Source organism: Equus przewalskii, chromosome 11 (genome assembly GCF_037783145.1).
Source record: "Equus przewalskii isolate Varuska chromosome 11, EquPr2, whole genome shotgun sequence".
NCBI lineage: Eukaryota > Metazoa > Chordata > Mammalia > Perissodactyla > Equidae > Equus > Equus przewalskii.
In genome coordinates this window covers 1,899,740-1,927,692 of record NC_091841.1, presented here as the reverse complement: position 1 = coordinate 1,927,692, position 27,953 = coordinate 1,899,740, and the positions used below count along the sequence as shown (strand labels likewise).

The 27,953-nt window shown below is 43.7% G+C and overlaps 1 protein-coding gene across 17 annotated transcripts in view; it reads right to left on the bottom strand.

The window, feature by feature from the left end:
- Positions 1–2,164: 2,164 nt before the first annotated feature.
- CD44 (CD44 molecule (IN blood group)) overlaps positions 2,165–27,953 on the bottom strand; it is an 87,217-nt gene continuing 61,428 nt past the window's right edge. For 6 of the 17 annotated variants that reach the window (XM_070564762.1, XM_070564765.1, XM_070564761.1 and 3 more), the window contains 9 exons: positions 27,606–27,734; positions 25,994–26,131; positions 23,042–23,143; positions 21,197–21,286; positions 20,126–20,332; positions 17,521–17,574; positions 13,804–13,875; positions 11,530–11,608; positions 2,165–5,404 (listed from right to left, as the gene is read on the bottom strand). In XM_070564762.1, the coding sequence (XP_070420863.1) occupies positions 5,200–5,404; positions 11,530–11,608; positions 13,804–13,875; positions 17,521–17,574; positions 20,126–20,332; positions 21,197–21,286; positions 23,042–23,143; positions 25,994–26,131; positions 27,606–27,734 (1,076 nt within the window). In that variant the 3' untranslated portion in view covers positions 2,165–5,199. The remainder of the gene's footprint in view (positions 5,405–11,529; positions 11,609–13,803; positions 13,876–17,520; positions 17,575–20,125; positions 20,333–21,196; positions 21,287–23,041; positions 23,144–25,993; positions 26,132–27,605; positions 27,735–27,953) is intronic. The other 11 variants (XM_070564767.1, XM_070564768.1, XM_070564769.1 and 8 more) reach the window with 6 other exon arrangements.

Genomic DNA, 27,953 nt, shown 5'->3' with positions numbered 1-27,953 from the left:
CTGCTCAGATCAGCAGAAGCACCCAGTGAATGGGTAGACTCATGAGAAATAATAAATATTTGTTGTATTAAGCTATGTTTTGGAGTGGCTTTTAATACATCAATAGTTACCTGGTATAACTAAAAAGTAATTTTCTTCTTAATTAGAGGTCAATGAAGCCAAGACATTTATTGTTTCATTTATTAGTCAGAACTCTGGTTTGGACTGATTGCTCCCCAGATCTGCTGGACAGCTGTCATCTCGGGATCTCCCTTTATCATCATTTTAGGAATTCCCTTTACTTTGCTTTCTGAATCTCACAGCTTCCCCTGTCCTGGTAACTCCCTTGTTTTGCTGGAGTACATCCTTTGGGAGTTGCCTGAGAATGGGTGAATAGGTTTGGAGGCAATGCACGTCTGAAATGTCTTCGTTCTATCCTTACACTTAATTTGAGGTTTAGCTCAATTAGAGTTCTGGCTGGGAGACGTTTCCCTCAGAATTTTGAAGGCACTGTTTTAGAGTCTTCTATCTTCCCATGTGGCTGTTGAGAAGTCTGATTCTATTCTGATTCTCGAACCTCTCTATGACATCAATTTCTCCTCTCTAGAAGCTTATAGGAGACTCTCTTTGCCCTGATTGTCATGAATTTTGGAGATGATGTGCCTTAGTGTGGTTCTGTTTTCATCCACTGTGCTAAGCACTCACTTGGTCCTTTTAGTCTGGATACTCATGTTCTTCACTTCTGGGGAATTTTCTTGATTTATTTCTCAGGTGATTTCTCTCTCTTCATTTTCTGTTTTCTCTTTCTGCACTCCTATTATTTGCACGTTAGAGTCCCTAGAATTTTTCTCTCCTTTTCCTATCTTTTCTCCTCTGCTTCCACGGCTCTGTCTTTGTTCCATATTCTGGGATATTTCTTCAACTTTATTTTCCAAACCTTCTATTGAGTTTATTTTTTAACTTCTGCTTTCATGTTTAAATTTTAAAGAGCTTCTTTTGTAAGGTGTTGTCTGATGGTGCCTTTTGACCTCAGCATTGTGTTTTTGTTTCCTAGACACACTGTCTCCTCTTATCTTACCAAGAGTATTAAAGATCTTTTTTTTCCTTAAGTTTTCTTCCCTGTGAATTGTCTCTGCTTCTCATGTGTGAGACTGAGCCACAGAGAGCTGATTAAGAGCCCTGAGGACCTCATGGGGCTTGAGATGTGATCCCAGCTGTAGATTGCTTTGCTGGGCCATTTCCTTGGGGAACTGTCATATTAGTATCTTTAGGGTCTTCTCTCAGTTTTATCAGATTCTCCAGAAAGACTGAGCTTCTGCGTGGAGGATATATGCTTGGCTGCCTGGCATTCTGGGAGCCAAGTTGGGGAGAAGCCTAGGGAGTCTCAACATTCCATATGTGTGGTTTCACTCATCACCATGGTTTTTCTAACATCAACGGTGTATGCCTAGTTGCCCCTCAGACAGAGGCTCTCTCCAGGGAGTAAACTTCCAGTCTTTTGCTGGGATTGGGAAAAACAGTCACTGAGTACTTAGAGTCTGGAAGGAGGGCTGGGGTTCTATCTGCTTCGTAAACAGACTTTAAACCCATCCTCCTAATTTTGGCCCTGCCTTCTCCCCAACATCCAGAGGTAGCTAATGCTGCCAATTCCTGAGCCACTGGGGGATTCTGATACGCAAATCTGGTTGCTTCTCAACTTTCCCTGCTGCTGGCTTAGGATTCAGCTTTTCCAAATTTTCTCAGTCAGTTACCAATTCAGATTTTTGTTGCTATTGTATCATTTTCCATTCTCTCAGACTCATTGATTTATGCCTTTTTGGGATATCTCTCTATTGTCTTCTTAGAGGCTTAGCTGAGGGAATGCAGCTGAGTATGTTCACTCTTCTCTCTTTAACTGAAGGCCTGAAGTAGTTCTTGGCTTTTGAAGAACTAACACTTTATGGTATCTCACTTAGTTTGAAACATGTGGATCACACCCCTCCTATGGAAATTAAGCTTTCTCCAAAAGAAGACCCCTAAGTGATAGAAAACCATGTAATTATTTCTTTTAGAAAAAATGAGTGTGAAGCTTCAGCCATCTCACAAACCTTTAACCTTGTGCATCGAAATTACCCAGCCAGCCAGATAATCACAGTTGCCCCCTCCCAGCCGCTCACTCCCCCTTAAATTAGAGATCCTGAGTCCATTTGCTTCCCTTTAGCCTTTTAATATTTTCCAAGAAGTGCTTTGAACTGGGCAATATACATGTCATGCTTTCCTGATTATTACCAGTCCATCAATAAATATACAAAAATCAGAGGATGGATGTGCTGTAGAAAGTCAAAGTAACAATGGTCATTATACATCACGAACAATGAGCTATTCTTTGAAAATTCAACCAATGATTTACAAAAAGGAATATCTATGACATAAAGGTGAAAGGACAAGGTTATTCTTATCTTTCAGTACATTTTACTCTTCTAGAGAAGTCAGAGGTTTCCTTTCTCCTACTCCTCTGCTGTACCAGCATTGCATGAACATTGGCTTATGAAACCGATTCTAGGTGGCATGGTCTCAATGTAACACTTTTGGAGAAGTGCTGCTGCAGAAATCCATTCTGCCAAGATAGAATCTGCAAAATATGGATGTGAAGGTGTCTTTGCCCCATTTTAGTTTTCACCTAGTGCTAATTTAAAGGAAGCCCCCAGAAGACACAAAAGATTTATAATTATAGGAAAAATTGCATCTTAAGCTCTCAGCTTTGCAAAATTCTCAGCTTTGTTCTCTTAAACTTTGCCAAATAATGAAATACTGACCCCTTACTTTTACAGACAAGACCCAGTTTAATGACGTAGCCCAGGTCACCTGGCAAGTCACCGGTAGGAATGACATAGTCAGGTTGTGCTTCCGAAGTAACGCCATTATTTCAAGTGAGAGAGAATACATCCTATTCCATGAACTTCAGGTAGTATTGCATGGGTTTTGCAGTCAAGGATGGAAGCTCTATACCTCCCCTATTCCTATCTTGAGAGCACAGAGGTGTATGTAAGTAAGGCACTGCAACTATAAAAGGAAATATCATATTTAATTCCAAAATAAGATAGAAAACATCTCAGCCTATTGGTTGGGAATGTCTAAAGGGGTGGAAATCATCGAAACTTGCATGACTATCTATGGCCCCAAAGAGAATCTGGGGGACCCGTAGAGCCTGGGATAGCCTGCCTCAACCTGGTCCCGGAGTGGCTTGTTGCATCCGGGTCACAGAGCCTGAGTGAGCCTGTCTGGGCCTACAGCAGACCCAGGAAAGCTCTTGGAAAGCAGGGACCAGTTTGACACTGGTGGCAGTAACAACAGAGTGGCCTGATAGCCATTTTCTTTTCTTTCGACTTGAAAATGAAAAGAAAACCAGACAGCTGAGTATGGAACCGGCCAAAGACGTTCACAGAAAAAGAGAAAGGAAGTTTCAAAGACCATGGCAGCAGGGAGGGTGTGAGGGTGGATAGGGGAGAGCAGAGGTTGGGAACCAATGCAGAAAGTGAGCACTTCTCCTTTAAATATATCCTTCAGAATCAACTCTTGTATAAGCCCAGCCCTGGTTTATGTGGCAGCTTTTTTTTCCTTTTTCTTCTTCCTCTTTCTTTTATCTGAGAACATTGTCAGTTAAGCATATTAATTTAGGCAACAGATAACTTTTTATGGGAAGCAAAGGAAGGAGGTTGCATTTTATAGGATCCCTAACTTTGTATTTTCAACATCCTCTATTATAAGTAGCCTTGGAAGTTCCGGGACCAATGGGGCCTCTTGGACTTATGAACAGAGACCACAAAGGACTTTCCAAGTGGGGGATAAAGGCATTCTTCTCTTATTTGGACATAAACCTGCCTATCTGGTGATAAGATTCCAACAGTAGGAAGCCCTGTAACCTTTGAGGGATTCCCCAGCACTTAACTTATCCTGAGTAGCGACCACATGAGGGACAGACAACTGGCTTGCTAAAGTATAAACAAAGACAGCCATAAAAATACCCAACCAGGATCTACATTCATCCCGCCCCCTTTACCAACCTGTGCCAATCAGTTGACTACTGATTTTGCTTTGTTTCCTTTCCATCGGAGCCTCCTTTTACTACAAGAAGTCAAGAGGCACTTCCATATTGTTTGTGGACATCACTAATAGGGTCAGGATCTATGAGACGGGACCCCACAAATGGTAGGTCATGCAAAGGTAATGTGACTTTCACAGCCCTTCAGGGGAGAGAACAAGTGGCTATTAAAACATAAAAGCAGCTGAAGCTCCTCCTTCACGATTCTGGTTCTAGGACAACAGGACAGAAAGCCTTTGGGGCCTCAGAAACAAAATAGTGCTGTCTTCCTTGATCTTCTAGGAGATTTGGTTGAGTGAGCCAGAGTCGGGGTTAGTGGCTCTAAGATGAAGACTTTCAAGGAGGACCATTCTCACATCTTCCTGATGAGCTGTTGGGCCCCAGACCTTACTGGCTAAGAGGCTGAAGGATCAGAGCACAAAGGGTTAAGGTGGAAGAAGTGCAGGAGTTTATAATCAGCTGAGACCCTTTTATGCCTCTGACAATGTAACGAAAAAAATCATACTGATCAAAGGACCTCCAGGGTTTAATATTTCAAAAACACAGATAAATAGCTTACTGCAGATAAATAGCTTCACCCTTTTGGGTATCTCCCAGAAGCATTGGAAAAATTTCCAGGGGGTTTGTAGAAGGGGATGTGTAACCGGTACACCCCAATCTCCCAGCCCACTGGAAAGCAATGTCCAGGGATTGGGCTGCTGGAGGAGCAATACAGACCCATTCAAATTTCCTCCCAGGTACCAAGCCTTCTCAGCCCTGGAGAATGTCCTTAGCAGGTGGCTGTCATCTGGGTAGACAGGTGGAGAGAAGTTTGGGGGTCGGGAAGATGTATTTGTGGCTTTTGTTAAAAGCCATGGATAGAACACCCCAGCGGGTAAGAGGTTTCTAGGTGGGAACTGGAACCGTCGAATTCTTACTGATTATTAATTGGGCCCTCATTTCAGAAAGCAATGTTGTTGCTATAAATTGAACCTGACTTTAAAAAACAAAACACAAAAAACAAAAAGGAGTAGAAAATTTTATGTTAAAAAAAGATCCCGAATGAAGCAGTCAGTAGCACATCACATCTGTGAAATGTCCCAGCCCCCTGTGATTGCTCTCTCTGACTGTGGTTTCTTCCCAAGGTCAAGGTGCAGGTGCTACACCCCAATCTTCATGTCCACATTCTGCAGGTTCCGTGTCTCGTCGGCTGTCATAAACTGGTCTTGGGTCTCTGACGACTCCTTGTTCACCAAGTGCACCATCTCCTGAGACCTGCTGGCCTCTCCATTGAGCCCACTTGCCTTTCTGTCGTCCACAGCTCCATTGCCATTGTTGATCACCAGCTTCTTCTTCTGTCCACACCTAATAATGTAAAAAGTCACATGAGAAAGGGGTGCAACGACGCAATTGTCATTGTCATCGCCATCATCATCACTACGGTTTATGATGGTCTTAGTATGTTTCATCTCACTGACTCCTAACAATTGGCACTTCTCAAAGGGAGGTCCCTGGACCCAGCAGCAAAAGCCTCCCTTGTGAACTTGTTAGAAACGCAAATTCTCAGCCCCACTCTAGACGAACTGAATCAGAAAACTCTAGGACAGGGTCCAGCACCTGCGGTTTAACAAGCCCCCAAGGGGCTTCCGATGCACATTCGAGTTTGAGAATCAGTGGTCACAACTCTGGGAAGCCAGTGCTGTTATAACCCCCCAGCACAGGTGAAGAAACTTGGGGGCTCAAAAAATTCAGTAACTTGCCCCTGTTCCTCAGCTCGTAATAAAAGAATCAGGATTCACCCTCTGGTGTGTCCGACTCCCAAGTTGTGATGCTTCTTCCCCATGCCCCGTCACTTCAGCACGTTAGCAGTTTCTCCAGTCATGGCTAAGCCATCAGCACAACAACTATAAATCACTCTGATCTGTGTATTCAAGAAAGTCTCATTACGTCCTCTCCCAGTCAAGACTTTGTTGGCCTTGTCAGAGTTGTTACTTCACGTTCTGAGAAGAATGAAACAATATTTTTCCGGAAGTCGAAGGCCATATTGATTTTTCCCTAACATTGGTTAACTTCCACCTAACTGTGGAGACAGGAGGTTTAACATGAGACAAACTGTTCATTGTTACTTTAAGGTTGCTTGGTAGCATTACTTAAGATTCAAATGCAGGAGAAGATTTCTATGGAAGAGCATGACCTTGATCTTGTCCCCGGGTCACAGCACTGTCATAGTGTCGCCTTGCCCCACGCGGCCTGACGTAAAGTTTCCTCCTTCCTGCAACATGATCACTGCTACATGTCTAGAAGTCGGATTATGCTTAACGGAAGCAAAAGGGCAGAGCCACACAGCTCCCAGCGGGGTGGGGAAGACCGGCGTGGGCCTCCTGAATGCCAGACACTTCGCATGTAATTTCACATAAGCCTCACAACCCTGCCAGGCAGCTAGTATGCCCATCGCACAGCAGTGGAACTGGAGGTCCAGAGAGGTTTAACAACTTGCTTGAAGTCACACAGCTAGTAAGACAAACAGAGTCACATTCAAATCTAGGCCTTTATGACTGAAAGCCTGGGCTCTGCCCGGCTCTCTGCACGCTGCCAACCATCTGTGGATTGGGAAACAGCACGAAGTCGGAACTGTTCGCTTTGCCGCTGGATATTTGGAGTTGCAGAGACAAAGCCTCTATTATTCATGATCATGGGCCATTCCCTCTACTACTGCCAAGGCCATAAACTTTAATCTCTTGTTTGGGGAAAGAGAAATTATACCTCCTGAACAGGTGGCAGATCCTGTCTCCTGCGGCATCGTGCTTGATGAGGGGTGGAGGGAGGGATGCTTGAACCGTGGAGCAGAGCCGGGGGGCTGGGAATGTATATGGATGCAGTCCATATAGATAAGAGCAGGGGCTTGGAAGGTCTGGTTTTGAGACCTTACTGCTGTGTGACCTGGGGCAACTCACTCAACCGCTCTGAGCCTCAGTTCTCTTATCTGTAACATCAGGCTGTTAAGAGTACCAATTTCACAGGACTGTGGAAAGCTCTGGAAACAGAGCCTGGCACTAGACACACAAGTCTATTATTGTGATTATTTGTTGCTCTCAGGATGTGGGATGAGGAAATCAAGGCCTTGGATAAGAACTCAGAACAGTGTCTGGAACACAGTCGATGTTCAAGAAGCTCTGGCTGCAATTCCTTAACACAATGAGAGCCACAAGAAATTGGGGGGGTTTGCTTGTTTCTTCTGGCTGCCTCTATCTGTCCTGCTGTGTCTGCTATGAAGAGGACCTCAAGGCTGCAGGTGGAACTTCTCGTTTCACGTCCGGTCCTCAGCTGTGTCTCAGCCGGTCTTCAGAGGGAAGGCGTCTTCCTAAAGTCACGCCCATCTTCTACCTAATGAGCGGTTTAGAAGTGGAATGAAATATTGTGGGAAAGTGATTTACAAGCGTAGAAACATGTCTGCGCACGGGGGCGAGGCGGGGCTTAGCGTCATCAGTCTGGACGAAGCTGATTTTGAAAGCGGAACACACTCGACCTGCGGGGGCTGGGTGGACCGCGCTTGGGCCTCGTCCTGCCCGTCTGTCTCTTTGGGTTTATGTGTCTCTGTTACCCGAGTTCTTTCGGGAGGGTAGGATGAGTCTCAGAAATAACTCAGTCCACTCTTTAGGGCTCCAGGCATCGAAGAAGTACTTTTGAAACACAAGTTCTAATTTTTTCATTCTTCTTAGTTATGGGAACTTTAAGAACACCATTAGAGCTAAGGGGACTTCAGAGGTCACCCAGCCTAAGCTCTTCATTCTGTAAACCGGAGACTGAGTCCAAGAAGGCAAGGCTAGCGACCGAAGGCACGCCGCTGGCTAGGGCAGCACCTACACAGTACCGACAACTTCAATTCTCTGAGTCCTCGTCAGAGACCTCCACCCCACTGCATCTTGCCTTTACTTCCTTTCCCCTTCAACCTCAGGCCTTAGCTGAGCGTACAGTGACCACACAGTGTGGAAGGAGCCAGACTGGAGCCCGGCCGGGAGAAGGCGGGCTAGCTGGCTGGGGCTTAGAAAGCAGGTGACGTGTGTCTAGGGTGTGGAGGCTTTATCTGGAAAGACTTGGGGATGGGGGTAACTCAACAGCTGATCTTCTGCCTTTTCCAGCTGACAACCCTTAGAGATGTTTGGAGATTTATTTTGCACTGTGTTGTACGGTAGCCACTAGACACAGGTGACTATTTAAAATTAAATAAAATTAAAAACTCACTTCTTAAGTCAAAGTAGCCACATTTTTTTTCTTCTTCTCCCCAAAGCCCCCCAGTACATAGTTGTATATTCTAGTTGTAGGTCCTTCTAGCTGTGGCATGTGGGACGCCGTCTCGTGAGCAGTGCCATATCCGCGCCCAGGATCCAAACCAGTGAAAGCCTGGGCCACCAAAGGGGAGCGCGCAAACTTAACCACTCGGCCATGGGGCAGCCCCCAAAGTAGCCATAGTTTGAGTGCAAAGTAGCCACAAGTGGTTAGTGGCTGTGTATTAGCGCAGACGTAGAACATTTCCAGCATTGCAGAAAGTTCTGCTGGACGGCTCTGTTGTAGCCGGCAGAAGGAGGTCGGTGAGCATAGATTACGGTGAGCCAGCCTGCAGCTTAAGAACAGGAAGACATTTCTAAATCACGGAGCTTGACAGAGGGGCCAACCAAGTGGAGGGTGGATGACTGCCTGCCTGGGTTTACAGGAAAGACGATTACTCCCACGAGAGAGAAAGCTGGGGAACGTCTCTTCTGCACAATCCATGTAGAAACATCTTTAATCATTCCTGTTTTTTGAAGCCTTCTCTGGTGAGGTCCTCACATTTTTTCTCCTCTTCGTCACACAAATCAAATAAAATCTTTAAAGGAAAGGCACCTAGCTTCTTCTCTTGGGCCTCATCCAATATTTACCAACACAACGGACTCCTAAAATAACTGTTTGCCCTTAAGGAGGGTGAATAAAGTACGATTTCCGTTGGGAAGCTGCAATTCAAGGACTCTGGTTATATTAAGAACAGCAAGGAAAGATGATGCGAGTTACGAGAGAAGCGGGAAAAGCGCAAGAAATAACAGGACCCCCAAATCAGCATCTCTAAGATGAGATGACTCACAGATCACTTAGTCATGGAAGCCCCTGGTCCACCCTTGAACCTCAACTTCAGCAACAAATGCTCTTCCATTTTTATCTTTTAATCATAATTCACATAATAGTGCCTGGCACAGAGTATGTGCTCAATAAATACTAGCTGACTCAAATTCAATAAGCCAAGACTGCCACTACCTCTCAAGATTCTCTTAGAGAAGGGATGGTCCTTGTCGTTTTTAATCTTCTCTTCCTCCTCCTCAGTGCCAACAGTCATAGCAGCCACTCAGAAGATGTTTACTGAGTAAATCAAGGCCTGTCATAGGTCCCTATTTTCAACCAAACTTTCTTGGACAAAAATAGGATTCTGTATCTCTCTAAAATGTAACGCTCAAAGCAGAAAGGCCCCAGCCTTTTAAGAGGATTAGAAATGGGCTGGCGGCTTTAGTGACACAGTACACATTAAGGGGCCTGCACAGTCATTGGGCTACGTGGCAAGTCTGTTTGCGACGATCACATCAGGACATGGTGACTCACGGCGTCCCGGCAGCTGCTCTCCCGGTGGGAGACTCGCTGTGCTGGATCCCATGTGGCCCTGTCTGCCTGTTGCCGGGGTGACTTGTTGCTGGTCTCGGGACAAGGGGGAGGGCAGCAGTGGGGCCCGTTTTTGCTGCTGACATGCTAGGGAGGAACACGTGAGCTAACTAGCCACGCTGCACGGACTCCAGCTGCATCCTCCTGGGGATAGCTGAGCGGCTTCTCCAAGGTCCCCCACGTCAACGGCACTGGGGCCAACGTTTCTATGGCGACTTATGCAAAACTTATGGACTGTGTATGTGAGCAGCAGTGGTGTGTTCTAGGGCCTGGAACAAAAGGACTGATTCCCAACAATAGGAAATTCATATTTAATTGAGCAGAAGTAATCTAAGAGAAAACAAGGAGGCCGAGGGAAAGTGTAGACTCTTTGTAAGGGTTCCCTCGAGACACACCATTTAAACCCAGCTAAACCCGTCCCTTCCCATTTGCTCATGACAGACTTCCAGGAGGCCTTTCAGACTTCTTTTCCTGGTTTTTGTTCCTTATACAATCGGCTATGATGACTAATTTTTTTTTCTAATGCCCTCCAAGTACAGATAGCAGCACAGCTATCTGACTGTACTGGAGTCTCTTCATTAACCTGTCCCGGTGTAAACGGCATCGTTTGATCCTCCGATCAGCACAGAGACAGCATGGGCTGCGCGCAGCAGTGCGATTCGCTGTTTGCTGCTTTCCAAAAGCCGACCAGAAAGAAACTATAATCTTCTCCAGGTCCTCTCCCAAACCGAGGGCCTTTTCCAGCCTGTTAGGCGATCTCGTGAGACAATAAAGGTGGCCCCACTTGGATAATTTCTTTTACCTTATAAGAAGAAATCTGAAGGGACATTTATGAAAGGTTTAATGTTACTCCACATCTGCTCAGAGAAGAACAGTGCACCTTGAAAGCACCTGGAGCAGGAAATTTAGACAGACTTTTGGAGCACCCCGGCAAAGTGTGCTTCCTCTGTTGCTTGAATTACTCGTTTCCTTCACCTGGCTTTCGGTAGTGGTGTTTCTGGAGGCTGTCACAGCTCAACTAGGTATAGCCATCATTTCAATAACTTCCAGGCCTTGGTTGAGGGAGGCAGGGACACGAAAATAGCCCACACGCAGATGTCGGGAGTTGACTGTCTATTCAGACTTTCCTAAGGAAAGTTCATCGTTTCATGGATCTCACTGTCAGGCAGCTCTTCCTACGTCCTAACCTGAATCCTTTCAACTGCAGCTTCCAGAAAATAGAAAATAGTGTCATTACAAAAAGCAAACAACGAGCAGACACACGAACCCAATGCTTGCTTTAGGTAAGGGTTCTAGAAGGTTCCACGGGCCTTAGGCTAAAGAGGATGACCAATCCTTGAATCTTTATGCCGTGTTTTTCTGCATTGTGAACGCACTTAGTAAGTATTTGTTTAATGAATCAATGACTGAGCGTATACTTTTATGCCTTCCCGGTGAGATGGTTCATAACTGTCATCAGATAGGGTCTCCGTGGGTTTAATCCCAAAGATATTAGGAATCACAAAAGATTCAACCACTATTTAAAAGCAGTGATCCAAACAGTCACAGTATCTCCTTCGTGTAAAGAACACACCAGAGCAGGGCTTGCTGCACTCTACTGTGCACACGAATCTCTGGGATCGTGTCAAAGCACAGGCTGGGACACAGGACGGCTGGGGCAGGGCCTGCGACTCCGCATGGCTAACTAGCTCCCAGAGTGCCGACGCTGCTGGTTCCAGGGGCTGCACTCTGAGTAGCAAGGACACAGAGACTAAGTTTAACCCATGCTCTTTCGAAGTCGAAGGTCCCGAGGTTCGTCGACTTCTTACCTTCTTCGACTGTTGACAGCAATGCAAACTGCGAGAATCAGAGCCAGGGCCAGGAGGGACGCCAAGATGATCAGCCATTCTGGCGTGAGGGAAGAGACCAAAAGACACCATGAGCTCGGGAAAGACACTTTGTTAAAGCAAAAATGCGCTCTATAAATTGGCCTGGTCCAAGCAAGAGCCACAGTCAGCACCACGATGAGTCTGACCAAATGGCCGGCCAACAGGCAGATCACACTGGAAGAAAGACTTTGCTACAGGTGTTAGTCCAACAGGCCTCTTGTTTTAATCTCTTATCATCAGTCAGGATTTTCAAGTCCCTCTAGAAGGAACAGGTTTCCAAAAAAGTATAGAATAACCTGTTGAACTTGTGGATGCCTTTGGTGCAATATTATTAAACAGACTAAAGGAAATTTATGCTTCCCTTGAAGGAACATTCCTTTTCTGTATAAGAGTATCCACCTTACGTTTTATTAAGAAACAAAAATGGAGGCCACATACAAGAAGGTGTGAAAAAGGACACTCCTGTCGGGGGGCTGAACCTGATGCACATTCTCTGGGGAGTCATTTGGCAAAATTTGTCAAAAGCCCTCAAAATGTTCATGCCTTCGGTCCAGCAGTTAGACTTCTAGGAATTACGACCTGAGAATCTGCTATGAAGATGTTCACTGCTGTACTGTCTAGAATAGTAAAATTGAAAACAACCTAATATCCAATAGTAAGGGATTGGTTAAATAAATCAGGGCATATTCATTGCATTGTGTACTCCGATACAGGGAAGGACATTTAATGACATTGGAACCAGTTGGGAATGGTAGTTTACTAAACAGCATGGATGGTATAATTACATTTTTGTATATAAATGACACTGACAAATGATAGGAAGGGCATATATAAAAACAGTAACACTGGTATTTCTGGATGGTGAGTTAGATAATAAGCAATTTATATTCTTGCCCTTTTGTTTAGCTGTATTTTCTAAAGTGTCTCCAAAAATCATAGGTCATTTGTGGACTGCTAAAAGGTTGTATTACATGTTTTAAAATCAAGCTTTAATAGGATCAAAATATGACTTGACAACATAAATAAAGTCTCTTGCCTAATTTCTCTTGCCAAGTGGGCAGTAAATGTGTGCGATAAGTGAGAGTTTGAGACACAAGGAAGATGGGGAGTCCTTCATTGCCCACTCCTCTTTGAGAGCCTCGGTTTCCTCCGATTTCCTGCTCAATATCCTGCCTCTGCCCAACCTTTACCTCGTTAGGCTAGTTGGCGGAGGGAGGAAGAGTCCGGAGGTGAGGGGGCCGCCACGAGGGTATCATTTCTGTTCTTTCTCCTGGACTCCAGCCCTGAGATGCCTCACATTCATTCTCACTGGAGCTGGGCAGGATCCTACTTCCTGCTTATAGCTATTTGCCTCTCACCCACCCGCTCCTCCCTGGCAGCCCCCTCCCTCTCTCCTTGTGCCCATGCTCTGCCTTCAGCTGCGCTCAGGCAAGCTGGGGCAAGGGGGTGAGGTCGCACGACGTTCTTCCCTCTCCCAAAGGGAGGCTCAGTTTGAGACCTCTGCAGGGGGAAGAGTTGAAAGGGTAATTTATAACCCTAGGAAAACCCTTCTTTTTTTTTTTGTAATCCCCTTTTACAAATGCTCAATTTTGAGCCTAAGTCAAATAAAGAATTTGCCTCAAATGCCTTAAATCTTGATGCTCAGGAGAGCCAGGTGCCTCAGCACTCGCATGCACATGTGACAATTTCTGAAACTTCCTTCTGTCTGGATCAGCGAAGACTGTCCCTTGAGAAAAAGTAGTTTGGGAACCGGAAGAATGTTTTCACTCCACCCAACACACATGGCCCCTGCATGCCCTCACTATCTACAATGTGAGAGGAAAGTTACAGACTGCACCCCAAACCCAGAAACGAAGGGGAAACTGGACTGCGATAGGAAGAACCTGGGTGTGACATGGAGTCCCCTGGGCCATCACTCGTCTGGGAAGGAAGCTGCAGCAACTAACATGGCACTGCTCTGGGACAGGCCAGGGACAGGTCTGACTGTGAGCTCAGCCAGTCTATGGGACCGAGGGAAAAAAAGTTCCATCCTTTCCTACCCAGAGGCTGTAGTGCTCTCACTCATCCTTTAGCTTGCAGAGAGGAGCCAATCAGATCCAAGGGTTGGAGACTTAGGAGAATGTGCTTTTGAACCGGTCTCTTCTTCCTTTCTGGGACATTCAGAGAAATCTGGTCTGGCATCTTCTTTTTTTTGCTTCACATCTTAAAACTCACCTGGAATTTGAGGTCTCCGTATGGGACCCGAGGTTGTGCTTGCCCCACCTTCTTGACTCCCAGTCGAGTGTCCTAAGGGAAAAACGACATCTCTCAACTGAAGCCTGGAACGCGTGACCACCAGTTCCTCACAGAGCAGCCCACGGGGGCAGCCTCGACGGCCGGCATCGCCGTGGAGCTATTCACAGACCCAAGCCACAGGCGGTCACAACGTGTTACACCAAAGACATCACTCCGGAAGAGTCCGGTCTGATTCAGGCTAAGGTTTGGAAACATTATTTTTCATCAAGAACATGAGGACTCTCCCCAGCAGGATTGTCCAGTGTGTAAGACCTTGGGCTCTAGAGCAGGACAGCCCTGGACTCAAGTCCCACCTCTGCCTCTTGCCGGCAATGTGCACGGGCTCAAGTCAACCCTCCCAGGCTCAGTTTTCTCGCTCGTCAAATGGGGTAATAATAGAATCCACTTCATCATAATTTGATGGAGGTTTAAAGAAGCACGCAATCATGGTAACTGTGTGTAGTTGTTATGCTCTACTGTTAATTCAGGATCTCGCTACTCAAAGTGTGGTCCCTGGACCAGCAGCGTAGGCAACACGTGGGGGCTTGGTAGGAATACAGATTCTCAGTGCTCGCCGCAAGCCTACTGCATCAGAATCTTCATTTATCAAGATCTCTAGGAGACTGATATGCTCCAGAAAGTCCAAAGCAAGTCTAAAAATCACATCCAATATCATCTTAGAAGTGAACATAAATATTACAAAATAAAGACTTGGAGGCCATGGCCCTTTCTATGAAAAATCATCTTACTAGAGTCCCTGCTAATATATTACTGAAACACACCTTGTTTTTAGAAGGCTGAACACTTTCTACCGCCACAAAACAAAATAAGGAAACAAACAAAGAGTCTCAAACTGGAAGGAAGCATCAAAAGACAGAGACTCCACCAATTAGAACAGGAGGTTCACTGAAAGGAGGGAGGTGTCACGTTTTAAAACAAGCTTCTAAGAAATCTGGCGAAGAGACTCACCCAAATGAAAGCTTTGGTTTTTGTGTTTTTTATGCTTCTTCCACTGCTTCAAAACAAAATTTGAAAATTCCCACTAATAGGAACTCTTTTTTCCCTACCAAATGGGAATCCACTGCAGAATCCGGAAGGCCTCCAAGGGAAGAAAAAACCCAGGGACGTCTTTTGGGCCAACCAATGGATGAAGATGGCTGGGCCTTAAGTGAAAAGCTTTCCTCGGAGAGTCGAACTGTGGACTGTGCATAGTGGACACTGAAATCTTGATTATGGTCGTTATTTTGATAGGATGGCTCCTGTTCACGCAATTTGATGTTTTTTTTAAAACTCAGAATGGAGCAAGGCAAATTCTTACCAGATATCCTGACATTTCAACATACCTCATGCCATTTTGACAGTGGCTTTTCACTTTACAAACTTCAGAAGGAGTCTATGGCGCTTTTTCTAGCTGCCTCCCAGAGTCCTTGGTCATGGGCAGGTGCTCACCTGCACAGGTCATGGGATACTGGCCATCTAAACTGGAAGTCTTTGGCTTCGAAAACCACCTGAGAGTACAGTCATTCTCGCTAGCCCTTCTCTGACTCAGAGCAGCCTTTGATATTTGAAAGGGAGGTCATTAACGGATCATCTCTTTATTGTGATTTTCAAAAAAAGCCCTCCCAGCAAGGAAAGATCTGGGTGTGTGTAACCAGATGAAAACTCCTGTTTGAACAATAGACACCTGCACAGGAGTCAAACAAAAGAGACCGCTCCTGCCCACCTGATTCTCACTTCAAGTGAAAGGCGAGGAACATGGACGAGATGCAGCAGGCCCCATCTTGCGCCCTAGAAGTCTGCAAATCTAGCCAGGGTAGGGCTGGCCAGGAAAGCAAGTGCTACAAAGAGGGACACTTGACCCTGCAGTTAGGGGATGAGGTCCAATCTGAAAGGTGTGCATGGAGACAATTCAATTGGCTTCAACTGTGAGAAAAACAGTCTCGGACAGTGCTTCTCAAACTTCCCTGTGTAAACAAGCCACCTCGTGAAAGGGGAAGAGGGTTGGTGAAAATGCAGATCTTGATTCAGGAGGTCTGAACGGCTGGGTCCTCTGCATTTCCAACCAGCTCCCAGAGGATGTCGCTGCTGCTGGTCCAGGGACCACACTCGGAGTAGCTGAGGTCTCCTGATTTTAGACAGCATTGCCTTTTAGTAACAATTCCCTAGCTTTTCCAAAATACTTTCATATTCCTGATACCTTATGTTCTTCACAGGAACTCCAGGAGGTACTTGAGTCCGGTGTTCTGATCTCCTTTTTACTAGCAAGGAAACTGAGGCTGGGAAAGGTTAAATGCCCCACCCAGGCCCCTAGAGAGCCTGTGACTTCTGTCTTTATTTTAGAAGCATTTCTAATGAGCCCCCACACCCCGGGGCTCTTCCCTAAAAGGCTATGACTGAAGCTACCTTGTAAATACCCATCTTTATATTTGCTTTGTGTGTGAAGCGTTAAGCCTGGAGGCAACCCCGGCCCTGACTGAGGGCAGGAAGAGGAGGACAGTAGTTCCCGCTGATCACCTGGCTTGCCTGGGGGCCCGGACCGACAATGCCTGGGGCGACCGACAATGCCTGGGGCGACCGTGGCAATACCAGGTGGTCTAGACGGGCTCTGGAGTTGGCAGGCCCTTTCAGTGGCCCCGGGATCAGGGGCACATGGAAACCTGCCTCAAGTCAAACTTTTGCTGCCTGGAGTAATGTTTCCAGGAGTGTGATCCAGTCACAGCAAGCAGAAACCCATTTAATAACGCATGCCTGGCAGGAATTCTGGTCATCACAGACGGCTTGCTCCAGGTCACGCTTACAAGAGGCAATATGAGACCCCCAGCCTCAAAACCTGGCTTCACCACCCAACTCATTAGTCCTGTCAACTCAGCCAAGTTACTTAGCCTCTCTGAGCCTTAGTTTCCTCATCTGTAATATGGGAATAATAACAGTACTGCAGGATCGTAGGGTGATTAAATGAGTTAATAATAGATGAAAACCAGGAAATGGCTGATATCTGTTGACGTGCAGAAACGGCAGTTTCATAGGGTCCAACCTAGTACACGTAAAGTGTTTAGAACAATGCCACTGATGCGCAGTAAATTCTCAATAAATGCTGGCTATTCTGCCATGTGCTGGGGGTGGGCGAAATGCTTTACGTGTATTCTGCCATTTAGACTTTAAAACAATGCCCGGTGAAAATTACTACTATTTCAATTTTATTGGTTAGGAAATGGAGTCTCAGATCCTTTAAGCAATGTCCCCATTTAGTATGTGAAGTTGCTGGGATCAAATCCAAGCCATTCTTACTCAAAAACCCATGATCTTAACCACTCTGTTAGTGCCATGTTGAGACCCTGCTTGAATCTTGCTGATCTTCTCATATGGAAGAATTTTCTCCAAAGCAGGAGATTCTCAAAGGATAGTCTAGGTCCCAGCAGCATGAGCATCACCAGGGAACTTGGGAGAAACACAAATGGTCAGGCTCCACCCCAGACCTACCGCATCAGAACTTTACGGACAGGGCCCAGCAATATGATGTCGTAAGCCCTCTGTGTGACTGTGAAGCATGCTAAGAAAGTTGGAGAACCACTTTTGTAGAGACAGACTCATACTTCACTAATAACCAGCAGGTTCTATGATGATGACAGTAAGTGACTAAAAGAAGCGCAAACTCACCACTTGTTTCAGATCCGTGGGTGGTCTGGGCCCTCCCGCCAGAGGCTCGGTCTTCTGTAAGGAGAATCGGGGAAGGTTTAGTGCGGTGTGCTCTGGTTACACTGTCATCTGCATGTCCCCATGTTTGCATTCTCATACAGCCCATCACAACGTTTAGCCTTTTCAAGGTAGCCGGAAAACAATGGCAAAAGAGCCTTGAATGGGTCCGTGATATTAATAAGTGGTCATCACTTAATCCCCTGAGGAGTGGGCTAGAGTTTTAATCAAAATTTAGGAAACTGAGAAAGCACAGACCATCGAGGATGACCATAGGAAGCGTGGCTTTGGTAGAAATCCAATACTGTAACACTCTAAGAAAAATATTACATGTCTTCACAGGTCTGAGGTTGAGACTTGAAGTGTCTTTAAAATAAGGACTATAAGCTTTGGATGATGACAAATGTGATCATAAGGAATGGGTATACTCTGAGGCGTTGGTCACAAGACATTGAAAGAGATTTCTCTGAAGCAGGAAATAGAAAAAGGTTTGGGTGTACAGTAAGAGATCTTGTGGTTGAATTATGTAAAGATTCAAAGAGAAAAGTCAACTGCTTATTTAGAGAAAAAGAACCTGAAAATAAGTGAAAAAGAAACGGGGAGATGATAGCTAACATGAGTAATGTATATCTGGCTACTAAAAAATATTTCAAATAATATTATTTTTCAAAAATTAGATCTGTATTTTCAATCATCTCAAACCTACATCACCACAAAGCTTTAGATTGAGACAAGTTCATGAACTGCTAAAATCTGGATTCACAGGTCAAATCTTGGATTTAGCATACGAAAACTCCCACTTTTCTCCCTTTTCCCTACACATTTTTGAAAACTATACTGGAATCTTAAAACAGAACAGAACAACGGTCTCATCAAATGGCTCTACTCCCCCACTATGAAAGTACCTATAAAAATATACGGTAATCTGATCATCAGCATGTCCCCATTAGAGAAGGTGACCTGTAATCTCTCATGGAATTGTATCGAGGAGACAGATTGCTTTGTTCCTTGGCTGATGGTTAGAATAACTGAAAACAGCATTTGCTGAAATGCCAGCGTAAACACCACCATCACCACAATTCCGAATGTTTTAGTTCCTAATGTTAAGCATAAAGACTGAGAAAAACGTATGGGAAGAAATGAGCCTTATCTGAGTATTTCGGAAGAAAACCAAGGATGACAGTTGGATCACTTACTAACCACCTAATTCATAAAGAACCACGGAAAACCTGTACCGTCATGGAATGCAGAAGGAATCAGCATGTGTGAATATAAATTTTATAGAAAGCATTTTATTTACTAACAAATAGGATATGTAATCCTTCTAGGCTACTATGACTATTAAAATTGCCATTTAAAATTTAAATTCATTAGGTTGCATAAGAGGCCTTTTTTGCCCAGAGAAACTAGGCAGTGCTCTAAGGTTCATTTCTCCAGAAGAATATCAACAATGCTACTTGGAATTTTTAATAACTGAGGGCAAGACCAGGCTGAATAAAGAACCAGAGGGTGTAAGGGGCTTTGTCTTGCCAATACTATGAAGTTAATATTTTTTTAAAACTGTTTTCCTGGAAGCCCAGGGGTGGACAGCCCAGAGGAAAGAGGTCAAGCCTGTGGCATTCTGGGTCTTCTGTCCCCACATCATCAGAGCACCACCACTGGCATCTGTTTTATATATTGGGGTTTCAGAAGACTTATTCTTCTCTTTTTTGTGGGGAGATGGAGTAAAAGGACTTCTGCTACAAAAATATATATATATTTAAAATCACTAATCTTTAATATGCCTTCGTAGTTGAGTGTAAGAAGTACTTGAGTTTCTTAGCCAGAGTAGGTATTTTCCAGTTCCCTTTTCTTCAGTGTTAGTTTCTTAATGCAAATGGAGAAACAAAGAAAAACAGAAGTAGGGAGGATTGCTTATTTGAGAAAAAAGTCTCATTCTCGGTCCACGTCCAACTTAATTGAATAAATCATCTTCAGTCATCTGTTTGCCATTGCAACAAGAGAAATGGTGAATGGCCTAGTCAGTAACAGTAGATTAAATCATAAAGTTTTAAGTGTGCATCATAACTAGAAAAGTTTTATCCACAAGCCCTTCACCGAAAAGTAAAATTCACCAATCCATCACCAATAAAAGATAATAATTTCAGAGCAAAGATAATAGTATATTAAAATTATTCACATGTTGGGTAGAACCTTACTAAATAGACAGCCTGTATTAGTTGAATCAAATGCAGTCACTAGTATTTAACTACTCTGACCTACAAAAACATTGATTTCATATGATTCAACTTAATACACCACAGATCAGGAACAAGACAAAGAAAGAAATTCTACCATAACAACCAAGTCCCACAAATAGATGGAAATTACACTGGTAAATGAAAGCATTATTTATGTAAAATAGATCTAAGTTTACTTGCACTAGAATGATGATGTCTGATGAAAGCCATTCCCACATCACAAAGCATTCTAACCACAGCCTTTACAGAAAATGTCTCCCGCAATATGAGAGTATGTGCTATTTTTCTTACATAGAGACAGCAAACCAGATAACAAGTGGCCAAATTACCTGAAAAGGAACCATCAACATGAGAGTTAGAATCGTCAAGAACAATAACTTCAGTAACTCCTGGGGACCCAGTCTTAGCAGGGGTCACTGGGGTGAGGGTGTTGTATTCCTTTGTGTCTGGGGCATGAGCAGTATAGCCCTCTCCTGAAGTAGCTGAGTCTTCAGAAAAGTTTCCACTTCTTCTTCCACCTCTGCCATCATTCCTATCTGTGTAGAGGTGCAATCGATGGTAAACCCACATTTCCAAGACCACCACCCATTGTAAACTTATCTTCAAAATGTGCAATTGCTGCAAAAGTTTTCCACTTGTTATTTATGAACATGGAGCAAAAGACAGTGCGACATGTTACACTAGAAACAGAATCAGTATTTTGCAATCGACAACACCTGGACATCACTCAATGGAAGAGATTTCGGTGATCCTAATATCCAGAAAAGGATTGTGTTGCAACATCTGCCTGGGTTACTAAAGCTTTATGACACTACAACTGCAACCTTGAAGTCAACTCGGGTACTAGATAATCTTGAGCTCTCACTCAGTTGGACCCACCTTCAATGAAGTAGAGGAAACACACCATTGAATGGAAAGGTAAAATTACGCTGCATGCAATTGGAATAGCAAATGCAAGCTTTCACAGACCTGAGGCTTTGGTTATTTTTTCCTTTGCTAGAAGGTCACTGTTTCTTAGTCATCATGGATTTATGGTCCAGAGGATAAATGGCAAAATAATATTATTAATGCAAGGAAAACAGTTAGTGATATAATTCAGACCTTTATACCAATTATAAATCATAGATAAGCAATCTGTTATTTTTAAATTAAGCTACTAAGTCTAGAGTTTAAGAAACAATCTTTAAGATTAAGAAATACAGTTTTAACTTAATGTATATGGCTTCTAAAGGTCTACAAAGCAGAAAAATCAGAGAACCATCACCAGCCACACTTTCTGATCAGAAGTAAGAGCATAACAGCAACCAATTGATGTACCTCCACCACAGACACTGGAAAAACACCCACAGTTCACTGATTTTTATCAATAGCTGAAGCCAACTGGGCTTTACAATCCTTACTGCTAGATGATGGAGTAGAAGTCATTGGATGGTCTTTATCTTCTTCCAAGCCTCCATGTGACGTAGAGAAGCTCTGAGTATGACTCTGCTCTGTTTCAATAAGGGATGAATCCAGCGTTAATTCTGAGCCGTGAAACAAATCGCCTGTTATCTGCTGACAGGGAGGATCTAGCTACTGTAGTGTCAGACGGGCAGGGGCGTAGGAATACCGAGGTTTGTGCACACCATTCTCTTCTGACTGAGGATTCTCCAGTTGGCTCCTCAGACCCTTCGCTTCTCAGTATAATCAACAAAGGTAATGCGCCAACATGATCCCTGAGCCAAACTTTGCCCACCCCACATCATCCTGGCCCAACTGTAGTATTTCTTCCAGTTACTCAGGAAAACCAGAGAACATAGAGACAGGGAAAAAGGAATGTTTGAATCCCAGTGTTCCTATCAACAATTGAGAGCCCCTAGCTGTGAGCCAAGAAGTGTGACTGCAGGGAAAATAAACACGACAATAGCAAGTAGTATACTTGTGACCACAAAGAGGAAGAAGCTTATCTAGAAGGACCTGCTCAAGTAACTCCAGATCAACTTCATACAAGGAAATACTTAAGTCTCTTCCAAAGAACATTAAAGTTAATTTTACTCTGTTATTGGGTTTTTGATCTCATCTGTGGATGGGGATTCTCATCACTGCACTGAAACGCCACGAAACGCCTGCCTGGGCAAACACAGAGCCCTCACTGACACACATCAATGTGAGGTTGAACCATTGCCCATATCTGAAATCACTTTGACTGTTTTGAGCTGATTTGCTTTTGCATTCTTCTAAGAAAGGTACTGACGAGTTGCGGGCACAAGCACTCCATAAAGCACACCCATAAGCTGCGTCTACCACCAAGCAGACGTGACAACCAGGAGAGAGGCATTCACCAAATCCCAAACCCAACAGCAGAACGTAAGTCAACAGGGACATAAAATGGAACTATGAGACCTCGCGTTGGCAGGGACCATCTTAGGCTTATCTGCATCTCCTTTGATGCTCAACACACCGCTATTTACATTGGTGATGCTGGCTGATTTTTCCCTTTGCCTAAAAGGGCTCACATGAAGGACTCTGCCCATTATGTGTAGCAAGCAGTGAAATGAGATCCTCTTAATTCTGGATTTCTTTCATGTTCTGCCAAGAAATTATGAATGATTTCAGAGTGATCTCTAGGATAGCCCTGTACAGATAGTGGCCATTAAGGCGCCTAGAAGTTTAGCATTGCTTCTACCAGATGTTTAGTAATAGGAAGAGATATTAGCAAAATGTTCCTGTGTTCCTCTTTTGTTCCTAGGCCTGACACCTTTGTCATTGTCAACAACAGGCCTTGCCCCTCCTCTGTGGGCTGATGCAATTTCTCTATCTTCTATGATTACTGGGCCCAAAAATATCTTTTCACAACCATTAAAGCAATCCTACCCCTCTTCCACCTTGATTGGAGGAAAGATGGGAATCCAAAGGAGATGGTCAGTTAAAAAAAAACATAGAGAAACCACTGCCCTAGCTGTGGCCTTGGGTTTCACTGACATAACCTAGTGAAGGAAAATCCACGGAATGGAGTCCCAAATCCTTTTTTTCCTTAATATAAAGTCATTGGATCTGGGAAGCACCAAGAATGAAGGCAAAATAAGATTTAAAGAATCCCGCCAAGAAATATAGATAATGAAGATATCTTTTACATCTTGGGCTGAGCTGAGCCACAAAGCACCAAATGCGCCATTCCACCACCAAGCTCTGCATCCAGACCAACGTGAGCAAGAGCTGAAGCAGGAATACAGGTCAATAAAGGGGCTGCAGGTCATTATCCTTACGAGTTGTCATTGAAAGAGGTCTTGTCCTGTCCAACTCTTCCACCAAACCTGTGCTTGGATCTGCAGAAGGCTGAAGCGTTGTACTACGGCTGGAGTCCACATCTGAAGGAATTAAATTAGCGTTATTGCTTGACTTCCTAAACCACTACCTGAGGGTGGTTTGTATCTACAGCCAAACTATTCTTATATTCAAACCTGGGCAAGAGGAAAGAAAGCACATACTGATCCGTGTCTCCAGAACTGGAATACATTAATGTTTCTTCAAAACAGCATCACAAGAAGTAACTGGCTTTCATTTAAGGGCTGAATTGTATGAAAGCTACAATTTTTGTTTGTTTTTGCTGAGTCTGGAAGGACTCTAAGTGAGCAAATGATGGGCCTCCCAAGCTTCGCACAGAGACAGAACATAACCCCCGGTATGTTAGGGCGACTCCTAGGATGGCCCTAGACTTCCCCCATTCCATACACATCGCCTTTCTTGCAGACACATGGGATCTGACAAATGGAGAAAGGACAAAGCACACTGTTCAGGCAGCATTTTGTCACATCCCCCTTACTTGGCAAAAGCACATTTTTTATAGCCTTCTTCTCTCATTTGGTCCTCTTTTGTTTTACAAAGCAAATGTGCAAATAAAATATAAAATCATCATCTAATGCTACCTAGGTGGAGGCCACAGGAAGTATTCAGGGGCAAGAAATAAGAAGCAGTGGGTGTTAGTGAATCATTCTTCCTGTAAACAAAAGTATGAGGTGTCTTTGGAATTTAACATGTACAATGTTGAGCAGTACAAAAATTTCACTGAAATATTTATACGTGCTGTTTCTAATAATTATGACAGATCAAGTCTGCTGAAATAACATGTCCCGAGTGACGCAGAGGCCAAACAATCCATAAACACCATCACTGTTGCTGGCTCTCCAGTGAAAAGTCTACCCACACTGCTGCCTCTGGGGAGATGTAATCAGTTCCAGATGACTCCAGAGGGAAACACTGGAATACTGGTCACCCACATCTACACTGCAGCCTTTACGTATGAAAAGAAAAGAGAGCCAAGATCTTTGCAGGATGAAACATGGCTACTCTATTATCCCAGATTTCAAAAAGAAGGAAAGGTTAGCTAACCCCAATCAAAACCCAAAACAGATATTCTCCCAGAAAAAGTTCTGTCTGCTCTTGGTCTCTAGACATCTTGTTCATCTTCCCTCTTATAAGTAGAAGCTTTCAAGAAGTATCACACCATTCCATGGTTGAAGCCCACTGTAGTGTCCTTAATGTGTTCATCAATTTAATGGAATCTCTCTCCGTTCATCAGTAAGCAGACTTAACATAGATTCTGAAGTTATTTTACTGGCTTGGTTTTCCACCACGGCTATCATCGGCGCCTCCAGCAGCCATGTGCATAAATGTGTGTGCTGGGTCTGCATGTGGTACTTCAGCCACGCAACATAATGGTCCTAGCCTACCATTCAAACTCATCTTCCTTTGTGACAAACGGATCCACTTACTCTGACAAAGTCATTCCTTGGCTTTCCTTCCTTTGTGCCTTTCCTTACATGAGTCTCCTTCCTAGAAAAACCTTTTCCTGATTTGCTTTCTCTGATTATCCAGGTTTTTTTCCATTTTTCAAAAGCCAGATCCAATCTACCTTTCTCTGACATTCTGCAGACGGTACTCTGAATTTCTTTGGTGTTTATTGTTGGAAACATTCATTTGACATCTACTACTTACTGTCTCGTATTGTTAGATATATTTTGATGCTAAATGTTTACTTTTCTTAGCTAAATTTTAAGTTCCTTAAGAGCATGAACCATGAATGGTACATTGTCATGTCTCCATAATCATGAATGGTGCATTGTCGTGTCTCCATAATGCCTTGCATGTTAGCAGATATTTAATACAATTGTAGTTTAAGGAATATATGTTCACTAATATTTGGGTATGTCATAGTTAGAGTGTTCTAAAAAACTGAAACTGCTGGATTCACTTCAGAGATAACTTTGTTTGATTCAATACCAAGAGACATCATTGTTGTGCTCTTAGAACTCACTTCAATAAGGACTGTGTTACATAAACCCTTGACAGTTTGGATCCAGGTTATTTAGTCTATGGTATAGTAAGAAACACGGGATTCTTCAACTTGGCAAAGATTGAGAAAAGAGGAGCATCTCCTACTACCAACTCTGCAGATTCTCTAAGGAAAGTTGTCATCTGTTCTGGTAAAGGAAGAATTCCTTTCAAATACAAAAATTGGTCAAACGAAATCACAATTCTCCATTCCGCAGAACTACAACTAGTATCTTTTTATTCTCTCTTGTTTAATTTTGCTTTTGAATTGCTTATAGGTAAATAAGGATGATATTTAAGAAAATAGGGATTCCATCCTGTGTAAAAGTTGTCCATTCATTAAATTCACAAGTGTTTACTGAGGGCCAAGTGTGGTCTAAATCCTAAACCACTGAGTACTGTATTTATTTCTAAATGTGGCAAGAGTAAGTGATAAAGTTTTTTGAGCTTTTTAGTTACTTGTTTGGAAGGAGTACTCACCAATTTTTGACCTCCAAGATTTCTCTACCAAAGATGAATTACATCTTTAGGTCTATAATGGAAATAGTCATGGAATAGATTCCATCGCTTCACTCTGTTAAAAACCCTGCACTTGGAAGCAAACGGGAAAAAAATCTTGAGACTGCTTCTTCTTCAGAGGAAATGACTTTCACGTCATCTTAGAACTAATTCTTCTTTAATCCTCCTGCCAAATTCTTCACTCACAGCCCAGGACTTCATATTTAGATGAATGTGCTTATCACTTCTTACAAGAAAACTAACTTCTGAAGAAACTTCAAGTTCCTTAGGAAAGTAGACTGGTCTAAAACCAAAGGCATATTTCTAGGAAAATAGCCATTTGGTGGTTTTCAAAAACATAATATATAAAAAAGCTCAGAGGTTATTACCCATCCATCTTTCCGTGTGATGACCTCGTCCCATTGGATGTGAGATTGGGTCGAAGAAATAAGTCCAGGAACTGTCCTCTTGACTCTGCGTTGTCATTCTTCGATTTGGATGGCTGTCGTGGGCTGAGGCTGTTGTGACTAGGCAGTTCAAGCAATTGTCAAAGTGTTAGTTGACATTTGGCCAGGGATATACTGATTTATTAAAAAGGCTATTCTTGAGACAAGACAATGAAACCATCTTCCTGGCATAGGGGCCCAGGAAGTTGCATAAATGCAGAATGTTTTAGCAGGTATGGGTTCATTCATGCTCATTTTCTTAGCAATCAGCATGTGAACTGGAGGACACAGAAGCATTAATGACTTTCTCAGTGGTTAGAGGATGAGCTAGAGACACTGAGTGAAGATGAAGAAGCAGTTCTCGACCCATGCCATGTTGCCACCGTCCCCCAAAGGAGGAAGTGTAAGAGCCCAAGCACATGACGTCATTCCGAGACAACCACATCCCAGTGAAATGCACATTAGGCTGGCAGTGATTTAGAGAAGGAATAAGGTAACACTCCCCATGAGATAAACATGAAAGTAAATGCCATTCATCTCAAAAGCATGAATGGAATCCATTAGCAGCATTACCTTCTATCAATTGGATTTATGGCATGAGTGACCTATAAGAATGCAGCATATACTTTTGCTCCATTCTGAGCCAGTGGAGAAGTGTAGGTGGAAAAGAATACAAAAGTGGCCCCTTAGCAATAACCACACCACAAAGCCAGTGACTGAATCCATTGCTCTTGCCAGGAATGCATTCAGAAGTTGCCACACACTGGAAGGACATTATGCGTTATATTCTATATTGCAAATGGAAACACAGGAATATTTATCAATGATAGCAAATGAGAATATGGAATTCATATTCTTTTACAAGGCAGGATGCATTTCAATGTTTCCATCACACAGACAAAAGAACATGCATAAGAGCTTGCAGAGCCAAGTTCTCTAGCATCACGTAGAGATGATTAAGACTTGAGTCTGGTTTCCACAATCCCACAAGTCAAGAAAAGAGAAGGTGTGTTTTTTTTAAAATCTTAGAAAAAAAATTGTACATTCAAGGAGAAATCTCCAAACAGACATGACAAAAGGGCCAAATGACATCAGACAGGTATTTTTCTCAAAACGTCTGGCTCCATTTCTTCAAACACTGGGGTTCTGACCAAATGCTTTCTAACAAGCCTAGTGTTTCATAGAACCATATTACAAAGCCTGGACCCACACCATAGAGTGGATTCCTTTACAAAACAAAAGGGAGCATTTTCCAAGATCAGAGCCTCTGCTACACTCTCACTAGGGGATGCCCAAAACTGGATCTGAGAGTGACATATTCCAGGGCACATTCTAGTCTCTGTGCCTCCTTCATGCGCTTATATCCATTCCTGTCCAGGTGATTGGTTATGAGCACGTAAGGGTTGGCTCTGTGTTGACTGCATCATAATTTATTAAGGAACTTTAACATCTCGTGGCAATTCCTTCAACGTCTTTTTGTTCGCTGTCCTCAGTGCCCAACATTGAACCCAAGAGGAAGTTTCCACCCACATTTGCTTATTAAGCTATCCATTACCAGCTGTCCCTGTTGCTGAAGGAGAGTCTTCCTTTGGCGTTTGGGTGTATTCCCCACGCCATCCGTCCTCAAACCACTGCTCTTTCTGGGTAGCTGTGTCTTCTGCTGTCCTACTAGAAAGCGCCCAGGCTGTGAGAAGAATGGCAATTGTGAGGCATTATTGTTCAATTTCCTCACCAAAACATATCTCTCTACTTCAAGGGCACATACACGTGGGAGAGAAGGTAGACTAGAAAAGCGGCAAGGAGGCAGACCGCCGATATTCTGAAAAGGAGCTTAGAAATCAAGCGGCCCTATCCTTTAACTTTTCAGATGGGAAAACTGGGGCCCAGAGAAGTTTTGATTTGC